We start from the raw sequence: 10,768 nt of genomic DNA on the forward strand, positions 1-10,768 counted from the left end.
CCTTTATTTAAATTAATAAATTAATAATATCAACAATGAGAAAAACAAAAGACCATTATTTTCACTTTTGTGAATAACATAATACACAAATAAAGCAGATTTGTCGTTGCAGTGTGCTATGTAATCGGCCGCCCTCAGGACCCCCCTCCCAGCCCGGGGCCCCCGGGCCTTTGCCTGCCTCCCCTGTCCTGCCACTGTGCCTCTGCATGCATGGTTTTTACAGGTAGAAAAGGGAGTTACAGTTCCTACCTGCCAGATGACCACCTCAAATGGGACCTTTGTAAAAACCACTGCAATATGTAATAATTTATTACAAAATGTTTGTTACATATTGTGTTCAAGCCATTACAAAATGTGGCAGATTATTACAAAATGCAGGTGCTATTACATAATGAATTGAAAGTTATTACATAATGTGATGCTACAAGATGTGTTCTGTGCTTTTTTTAAAGAAACACATTTTATTGCAGGCTCAAGTAAGGAAAATAAGACGTTTTGTGAGAGAAATGAAAGCAATGGGAGACAAAATACGTTGTCCTTCTCATATCTGTGAGGTGCCAAAGTGCAAGATCGATGCAGGAGGGGTTAAGGCTGGACTGAGGTGGGGAGAGATGATTACATGATTGTGCTCGTTAAAAGGCTTTACATGAGGGCTGAAGGGCAACAGGAAAAAAATGCCACCATGGAACAATAACCAGAAATGTGCTTTGAAGACTTCAGCTTCAAATAATGGGTTCGGAATAATACGATACTTTAGTTGTAACCGTTTGTCCATTTCTGACCTCATGTTCCATAAAATGAGATTGAACTCCCGAAGGCATCAGGTCTGTTTGCATTTTAGGTCATTTCTCACTGAAAGGAAGCAATAATGGAGAGGCAAAATTTGAAAAGAGAAGACAGTTCAGGTTATTGGTGATTGTCCTTACTTCGACATAGAATGCAAGGATTATTTTGAGCTGGTGAACAGAGTCCTAGGAGAGCTATTACACGACAACATCCTTCTCCCCCATAATGTGCTGGTTTGAACTTGTCCTTGAACCCCATGGGGCTTCCTGTCCAGGCCATCGGGGGGGAAGGTCCCCCCCCAAAGCACACCTTGTGCTCTCCTGCCCCAGTCCTCTTATTGCTGCCCCTCCCTGCTCAGCAAGATGCTCCAGCAGAAGGATCAGTCCCTCTTGTTTGCTCAGGCTTTGCGCTGCCCTTTGCCCGTCGCGCCCCTAGTTTGTTAACAAGATTGGCAAATAGGTTTTTGCGTGCAATGTGGCTGACTCCCGGGCCAACCCGCTGCCCACACCACACAGCGTCCTGATAAGGCACCTTAACACGGCTCCTCTATTCTCCTGAATGCAATTATCACTCACTATGGTGGCGTCTCGTTTTGCTATACAAACAGCGACGGCTCCCCGCATCTACCGTCTCTCCTCAACCCACGGAAATGCTACTTCATGCACAGTCGGTTTTAATACTGCCAGTAAAAATATCCTTGTTTGCTCATTGCTTCAGGCTGCTGTTTTAAAATAATTATTACAGACCAGCGGATAAAGCAGCAACCAATAATGACACTGTCAATTATTTACTTAAAAACCATGGTGAATGAAATTTTTTTTATGTGGAGTATTTTTTATGGTACTTCACATTACGCTGAATCTCATTATTCCCTTTCTGAGATGTAATGCCATACAGACCCATGATTTAGCGATGATTGTACGACACTTCTGCATTTGTATTCGGCAGGAAGTTCCTTAGCAGGACCATGCACAGATGAGTTTAGCTCAATGTCAGGTGACAGTGTAGAGACCAAAGGTCTGTCCCAGCACTAGAGGGGATCTTTCCAATCGTCCTGCTTTACAGCTATTTCACCTACTAAGATATAGAATTTATTCATCTCCAGGCTTCCTTTCTGTGAGAAACAGGCCTCTCACCAGAGGCAAGAAACCAGGCATTGAACAATGAGGATGAAGTTGCGCTTTATTTACTTTGATTCTGCTTATTCACAGTCTCACTTGGCAATATGTCAACACTCTCTGTAGAAACATATAAACATATCAAAAAAACAAGCACAATATTAAAAGTTGTCTACAAAAAATATTCCCACTGTGCTGGTTGTTAAAGATTACACATTTGACACAAATGCTTCAGCTAAGTAGCAACAATAACAACTGAACAGCACTCCATATTAGTTGAAATTTTAATAGATACGGAAAATACTTAATATATAAAATATCTCTTTTTAATCTGTTTTGTTTTTTTTGTCCAGAAAAAGGCAGTGATCTGGACAGAGATTCGATGCTCAGATTTTCCTTTGTCTGTTATGTTGAGCCTGAAGCTGCTCCCTCTGACTGAAGCCCGGAGTTTGTTGCTGTCAGAAGCTGTCCTGCCCGTTCCTCTGCTTTGTCAGTACTCCTCCTTAATAGTCATTGGGATTGACGGCGACACCAGGCCGCTGCTGCTGGTCACCATGCTGGGAGTGCCTATGGAGGGGGGGGTGGGGGTTGTCGTGGAGGCCTGCTGGGATTGCTGCATCTTCTTTTTGTTCACTTTTCTCTCTTTGGCGCGTCGATTCTGGAACCAGATCTTCACCTACACCATGGAACCAACATCGCGTTTTGGTTGGGATTTAGAATGACACTACATAAAATTGCCCTTACGAATGGTTTACATTTTTTGTATTAAGTGCCAAAATGATTCCAACCGTCAGGTAATAACCTAATAACGTTGTGCTGCTAACGTGGCAGATACCAGGCTTTTTTACGAAATAACATTAGCGTCTATCAGAGGGTGTGCGTACATGTGTTAGCGGAGCTATGTTCAAGGTGACGGAGACTCACCTGCCGCTCCGAGAGGCTGAGAGAGGTGGCGAGCTCAGCCTTCCTCCTGATGGTGATGTAACGACTGTAGTGGAACTCTTTTTCAAGCTCCAGACGTTGGTGATCTGTGTATACCACTCTGTATTTATCCTTTGTCCTGGTCTTCCCTCCTGCAGGCATACGGGTTAATAGAGATACTCGGAGTCAGCAGCTATCGGACATAAGATGAAGACTGGAACATAAGACTTTCCATACTTTGATTTGGTTACAGTATTTGAACACATTCAGCTTACAGAACTCTCCATGTGCTTGTGCTTAGATTGTGAAATGGATTTCCTGTGGTTTTGCCCGTTAAATCAATCATTTGAGGACCATCAATGTTCGCACCATTCAATGCTGAAAAAATGTCACAAAATGAGAACCTTCACTATCAGTTGAAATTCACCTGTATTTGTCACCGCGCCAAAGAGGAAGTATACGCTGCAAGTGGAGAGTTCACAATGAAGAAAAGATCAATTATTCCTAATGGCTAAGACTAGTTAGCAAGAACCGATCGGTCTCTATTTCTCTTCTGTCAGGGAGTGGTGGGTTCAGACTAGTCCGCTCTGATATATCAGTAGATTTGTCATCCATTGAAAGCACACTTGTACATTACTAGCTCATTTCTAAACCGGCATTCAGTTATGGGTCTGATAGCAGTGGGTTGATGGCCTATTTGTAATGCTTGTGTTCATGTTTCTAGGCAGGGGGTCAAACATGACTAAACCCAACTCAGATAGTCCCTGGACATCAGTGGCGCCTGCAAAATGCCAGCTGGTCCTATTAATCAACTGATTCATATTTGAGACAGCAGATTACAAATCTGATGTTAGCCCTTATCGTGCGGTGCTGTTTATATAAGTAAGTATGCCTACGCACACAGAGTCAAGGGTGATTAAGATGTAGGGGATCGATGTGGGATGCATGACGGAGCACTAAGACACTTTATTGATTGGAGGGAGGGCAGCATGCACAGTGATAACGACACTACACGTCTGACCCTTACAGTCAGACTTATCTCAAATTGTGTTTTTTCATTCACTCCCATAGTTGTCAAAAGGTGGGTCCCCAAGCCTTTTGTCATTGCCGGCTGGGGAAAAGCTTTTCCTGAGAGGGTGTCTTTGGTGATGAAATATGGCTGCCTCACACATGTAGTTGAGCAACAATAGCCTGTCTCCGTGAACATCCAGCTTGCCTTCTTCCATTTCAATGTGTGCTTACTGTGTTGGAGAGCCAATCAAAACGTCTCACACAACCTGAATCATCTGACTGTACTGTGAACTCTACACACCTCCTCTTTAACCCTTCACACTACGAGCTTCTCCATTCCATAGGTCTGAGTAATTAAGCTAACACCGAAGTGGAAATAGCCTCATACTGCACAAAATCGCTGACATAGGCGTAGCCGCAGTCTCATTGGTCTTTCACATATTTGAAGACTTTGCAGGTATAACTAACAGTACTACCTCGTGAGTACTCCATGATTATTGCTCGTGGTTCTGTTTATGATGTCATTTCAATCACAGATAAATGATTTTGCAGTTGCACCTAATGGGAAGTTCATGACAAAGAATCAGCTGCAAGACGTGATAAACTCTTTCTGCTTTTTTTTCACGGTTAATCAGTAACATGGACAGTATTTTTTTTTTTGTTTGAGACAATGTGACAGGCTTTGATGCAGAAAAGTTGTAATTGGATTCAAGTGTTTATTGTATATTTTTCAGAAAGCAATTCTGTTAAATCACGCTACTATAGAAATTCCCCCAGGCAGGTCTTTCTTAAGTTTTTATGAAATTATTATGTGTATTTTCATTGGATTCCTGAATTCAACAGTAAACCTACCTTGATGTATGGCTAATACAAATCAGAGTAAAAGCAGATTTTCTGACATGGGACCGAAAAATCTGAATATAGTCTAATCCTGTCTTAAGTAAACAATGGCTGAACAGAAGGTTCAAGAGAAACTGCCCAAGACACAAGCCTAACGAACAAAGAGAAAATGGTTTTGTAAAGTGTGTCTCCTTATCACTGCTAATAAAACCTAAAACAAAAAAGTGAAATATTAGTTATGGGTATGGCTTATCTAATAGCGTGTCCTGTGCATATTCCGGAAAAAAATGGGGACTAGCCCCCAAAAATGTTTTCATCTGTTGCCTTAAGTCATGAATAGCTTTTTATATTATATATATATATATATATATATATATATATATATATATATATATATATATATATATATATGTGTGTTTGCCACCCCCCCAGTAAAGACCCCCTTTCCATTCATATCTAACTACGCCCCTGAGAATGCCATGCCCCCCCCCCCCCAGTAAAGACTCAGTCCCCTCCGTCCATTCATATCTGGCTACACCCCTGAGAATACCAGCCCCAACATATTCATTTTGGCAACTGTACTTCATCTTATCATGTTTTGAGACTGGGGGGAAATCTGAGACCCTCTGACAAGAAGAACCAGCAAATCCCCCCCCACACAGAGCCAAGGGCAATGAATCGAACCCTAGTCTTCAGAGATGTGAAGCAACCATGCTGACCACAGCACCACCATGCTGCCCAAGGTAGAATACATGCCTATTAATCATATGAATAGATTCACTACAGAAGTACACTTCAAAACAACTAAAATCAGTTGCTTATAATTCAGGCCTTTGAATTGTATACACTGAAGAACTGGTATTCTGCAAATTTAACATCTTTTTTATTCAATGTTTAGACTTTTTTGTCATGCTTCAAGACCATATGTCAGGTGAACATAAACGTGAAGGTTCAGTTGTGCTGGGGCAAGCTGAGAATCGTTTAGGGAAGTCTCAGAAAATCCACATGGGCAGGGATGGCACTATGGCCTTGACCAGAATCAGCCATGAGTCTATGACTTTTATTGTTTGATTGCACTCAGTTGTAGGTAAAGAAATAAGTCCATCTGCAATGAGACATCAAGTGTGGGAAGCAGCCTGAGCTGACACAGCACTGCAGTTTGCAGCCAGAGGTCACATCCATTCCTCAAAGTCAGGTGGGCGTGCGGGTCAGTGACCTGCCTGCTCTGCACCACACCTCACCTTCCCCGATAGCCACTGCTCTTCTGGCTTATCCACACCGCATTAACACCTGGTGACTCTGTGCTGGCCTTTGGACCACTGTAAAATACTCCAGGCAAGCAGTTATCCACATGAAATGCATTCATTTTCTTACATAATTCATATACTCTAAGGTTACAAAAAAGCATACAATCTAAAAAGTTTAGTCATCGGAATGTTCTTGTCCTACATTGATAGCATAAATACCTATCGATAATACTTCTAAACTGCTTAATAAAAGGTATATTTAGGACAAATTTAAAAGGTTTCGAGCCTTAAACTAACTGATATATCAGTCTGCGTACAGTCTTCCACATAGAATGCACTGTTATGCATGACTGAGGTCCTGTTCATTTGAAACCTGTACTAGGTAACGTTAAGTGGATGGTGAAGTTCAGTCTGAACACAACACCAGTCCAGCTCCAGGTTCACACACACAAGAACTGTAGGAACAACCTGAGCTTCATCATCTTCCCTTCCAGAGAAAACTGGAAGACTCATGGAAATGCCCAAATAAACACTGGAGGAATGCTCAAAGAGAACAGGCACCTAATCCTGCAACCCTGTTGCTACCTACAGCATATGGCACAGAGAGGGCTACCAAACTAATTAAAAACTACACAAAATGTGTAGTTTTTCAAATGGCTTAAGGATCTATAGGCATGGGTCAGTGGCCTGATCAGTCGTCTCACACCTCCCAGGATGGGGGGACTAAATCCCACCTTGGCTCTGTATGTGATTTGCATGTTCACCCCATGTCACATGTCTCCACTGTGTTCCGCTTTTAGTCTAAAGACATATAATCAGGCTAATCAGTGTCTCTAAATTGTCTGTAGTGTGTGTGCCCTGTGATGGACTGGCACCCTGCCCAGGGTCTCCCCTGCCTTATTCACTATGCTGCCTGTGATAGGTTCTGAACCCCTCCCAAACCGGTCCTGGGTAAAGAGTGGGAAATTGGACTGATATAAATCAGCTATTAGCTATTATTTTCAGCTGTCTGTATTATTTTAGTTGGACCGCATGAATATCCATCCATCCATTCCTGTAACTGCTTACCCTATAATATAGGGGGGGGGGGGGGGGGGGGTCTGAAGCCTATGGGTATAAGCCAGGGAACAACCCAGGATGGGGGTTAGTCAAACACCAGTCACTCACACATATGGGCAGTTTGGTGACTCCAATCAGCTTCAGCATGTTTTGGGATTCTGGGGGGAAACCAGAGAACCCAGAGGGAACCTTATGATGACACTAAGAGAACATGCACACACACACACACACACACACACACACACGGGGCCGTAGTGGCAACTGGAACCTGGGTCTCAGAGGTGTAAGGCGACGGTGCTAATTACTGTGCCACCGTGCCAAGCCCCTGCTTAGATATATATTTTGAAAATAGCAATTACTTTACATTTCTGAATATGCTATCTTATGCGTTTGAGCTTATGTAACTTAAATTAAGACAATTAAAAATAACTCGAAACACATAAACAAAAGACATGGCATTTGCATTTATGCACATGCAACAGTAGTCCAAACAGCTTTTCTTTCGAAGGTGAAACCAATCCTTTTCCTAGTTTCTTAGCACACCTCGGCTATACAACCAAATATTTAGTCAAACAAAATGCAAATTTTAGTTATATATTGCGTAAATTTCAAATTTTCCTAATAATTTGAACATTAACTCAAGTGTAACTATAATCACATGTAATTTGCAAATCATGTCATCGTTTCTCTGCCTTATTAGAAACTTCCAGCCTGGAAGAAAATGCTGGAAACAAAACGACGGAGGACTTCAAAGTTTTGAGAGCACCAAGTTATCCCCGCCTTACTACAAGATAATAACAACAGATAGCAAGTTGGAGGGCAATTAACTAGGCAAGACCGCCCGGAGATAACAATGGATAACAAAACGCTCGATCTGCATGACAAGTAAATCGGTAAGGTTATTTTAGGTTTAAGAGACAGGGCGAAGCCGCGTACAGAATTCCGAATTAACTTTCTTTTGTACTGACGCCTCCTTTGAACTCTCACCAAAAGAACTGTTCATTCGTTTCACCTGATATTGTCGCGATTTTCTAGCATTTAGCAAACCTGATATGTGTGCATCTAGGCTAGTAGCCTACAGAAATTCATCATTTGATATAAAGAGTACAAACATATGCAACAATGTGCCCTTATAGACATATTGTGTGTGGTACAACATTCGGTAAATTAAACATTAAAATCTAACGGTTGTTTAATTATTATACATCTACTGGGCTTCTACTGATAGGCTTAAGTAAATCCAAGAAATAATTAAATACTATCAACAGAATAGATTCTGGGCAAAAATATTTAAAAAACGCTCAGTTGCCATGTATCTTCAAAGCTTATCCTGGGGGCTTTGTTATACGTATGTTGTAAGTATATTATATTATATAGCTTTATTTAATATGTTTTTAGATAATCATTCTATATTGTTTCTGCGCTGTTTTAAATGCACTTAATTGTACTATGTAAATTACTAAACTAAGTTTTTAGATAAAGTATGTTTTTTATATTTTATTTTTTGAAAACGGTTTTAAAGGCTGGTGCGGGGGAGGGCTGCATCCGTTCAATCGAACAGGTGCACATCCTTGCGCCAAGTATGGACACAGAACAGGTAGGCTACATGATATAAGCGGCAACACATTTATCCTTTAATAATTGCAGCACTTTTTCCAGCCTCAGGTATCACCACGACAAAATAGCATGGCGTAAATACTACAGCATATAATCTCTGTTCGTTTAGACTAGAGCGCGGTTCATTTCATAATATTAACCCTTAAAACCCTTTAAAAAACAGAAATGAAAAGGTAAGATATGCAGAAGAATTCCCATGCGTATGATCGCCTAGTTATAAACTGATTATAATGGTCTTACATAGGTCTGTTATGATTGTGTTATTATGAAGATCTTGACCCGGTGCATTACCTGGATTACATGGTGTCGCACTGCGCCTCATCCACTCGTAGGGGTTTCTTCTTTGTGAATTTGGTGACAGCTGACCAACAGGTGCATTGATGGCTGGTGGGAACAGCCCCTGACTCTGCGGCTGAACCGCGGTAAATTCCGGCGTGTTGAAGCTTATTTGTCCGGGATTTGACGTGGAGGGCCCCGTCCCTGCTCCATAGTGGGACCACTCCTCTCTCGGTGGGGCGTAAGTCGGGTTCCAGGTGCCCGTGGCTTGGCTGTGATGAGAATCATTGCTTATTCCTGGGACGTGATGGTACCCGGTAAAATCCGTATACTGTGGAGGTGCAGGGACATAGTTCTGATGGTTTAAGTTCAGGCTCGAGTGCCTCACGGAATTTGAGTACATCCCGGTGTCTTTCTCCAAAAGGTAACTCACGTACATCTTCCCAAGACACTTGTCCTTCGCATAATGTGGCTGCAAACAGTAATCGGTGTGTCCCAAGTGCCGCCCTAAGTTTTTCTTTAACCAAAGTCCCCTCTCCTTCCTGGACGGCTTACCGTACCTGTATGCTTTAACTTCTTGTTTGCCAAACTCGTCGCCAGTTTAAAGGAACCACCATGACGTCAACTTTTATAGCGCCTGACTTCCCTCTCTCATTAGGGAGGATTTGCATTGAAAGACGGGCCTGCATTTCAAAGGCTGTCAAGTTGCTGGCATCAAAGCGACATCCAACTTGAAACAAAGGAGCGTCACAAATCGTATAGGTGATACCTACAAGAGTTTATGTTGATCTTCGAAACGGGACCCCGTCTTTTTATTACCCACGAGCACCGTTTTTTTCCCCCTGAGTCTTTTTTACTTAAGTAAAAAAAAAAGTTAACTTATTTTAACTTTTTAAGAAACGTATTTGAATAATACGCATGATCACATGTTAGATGTTTATAGGCGACTACTAAGTTCTTCACTTTAGTTTTAATTAAAATCTGTAAAATTACTACCAGTCGTTAGGTCATTTATTATAATTGTATGTAAATAATTAAATGATAATACGAATGAAACTTGCACGGTGGCATTTAAATAAGACCTAGTTTTGGGGCGAAGTATACGAAGTAACTTAGGAAAACGCATTTTCTCTGCTAACGGAATTTAATCGTAACTCACCTATTTTGGCTATGAAGCTAAATTTTCGAAATACGTGTTTTGTTACGTAACGTTACAAAATACAACAATGGCAATGGCAGTAAAATGTGGTGTTTAGTTATTCTCAAACAATTGCACTCAACGAAGGAGGTGAAAAAGTTAAAATCTTTGCCCTGCAACTCAGTGTTAATTTTACTCAGCTCCATTAATGTGCAAAAGAGACATCAATGTCTATATTTACTTGCATTTAGCACTTGAAAATGGCCATTTTGTGGACGGGAAACACCACCAGTGCCAGTTACTATAGAAAGTGGTCCTGGCTCCAGCAGTCTCCTGCACCTGTGGGAGTGCAGCCTTGCTGGCTGAGGAAGATCTTCACACCTCCCCGAGAAGACTCCCCCCAGAAGTGCTGTCATTGTGTCGGCCCGCTCTCTCTTGTATGGCCCAGCTTTTGTTGCGCTCCAGCGCTGCTGGTGACACAAAGGGCTTGTAATGACGCTCTCCTTCATTCTGAGGCGACCTCAGCCTTTCTGTCTGCTGCATCGCGCGCGTCTCTGTGTGTTTCTATATGCACGCGGAAAACATCCCAGGGCTTCGGTGACATGCAGAGGGGTCGGGGCTGGGAGACAGCTGGGAGAAGACGGGCAGAGGGCTCGGGGGAAAGTGGGGGTGTGACTCAGAGGGTAGAGGTCAGCAGAGGTGTGAACAAAGTGGCAGATTTCAGCATTAGGCAGCTGAAGCTGGGCAACTGTCAT

At 42.2% G+C, this 10,768-nt stretch overlaps 1 protein-coding gene across 1 annotated transcript; it reads right to left on the reverse strand.

The window, feature by feature from the left end:
* Positions 1 to 2,082: 2,082 nt before the first annotated feature.
* Positions 2,083 to 9,420, reverse strand: cdx1a (caudal type homeobox 1a). Its single transcript, XM_072717079.1, has 3 exons — positions 8,891 to 9,420; positions 2,829 to 2,977; positions 2,083 to 2,580 (listed from the first exon to the last, which is right to left on the reverse strand). The coding sequence occupies exons 1-3, from the start codon at positions 9,312 to 9,314 to the stop codon at positions 2,395 to 2,397; spliced, it is 759 nt and encodes a 252-aa protein (XP_072573180.1). The 5' UTR covers positions 9,315 to 9,420; the 3' UTR covers positions 2,083 to 2,394.
* Between the last annotated feature and the right edge of the window lie 1,348 nt (positions 9,421 to 10,768).

Source organism: Paramormyrops kingsleyae, chromosome 10 (assembly GCF_048594095.1).
Source record: "Paramormyrops kingsleyae isolate MSU_618 chromosome 10, PKINGS_0.4, whole genome shotgun sequence".
NCBI classification, from domain to species: domain Eukaryota; kingdom Metazoa; phylum Chordata; class Actinopteri; order Osteoglossiformes; family Mormyridae; genus Paramormyrops; species Paramormyrops kingsleyae.

Excerpts from the sequence above, each read along its gene's own strand:
- cdx1a (XM_072717079.1), bottom strand. The coding sequence starts at position 9,314 with ATGTACGTGAGTTACCTTTTGGAGAAAGACACCGGGATGTACTCAAAT. Across the intron at positions 2,978-8,890 it reads TGCGACACCATGTAATCCAG|GAGGGAAGACCAGGACAAAG; the intron begins GTAATGCACCGG and ends GTATGCCTGCAG. Across the intron at positions 2,581-2,828 it reads TCAGCCTCTCGGAGCGGCAG|GTGAAGATCTGGTTCCAGAA; the intron begins GTGAGTCTCCGT and ends TCCATGGTGTAG.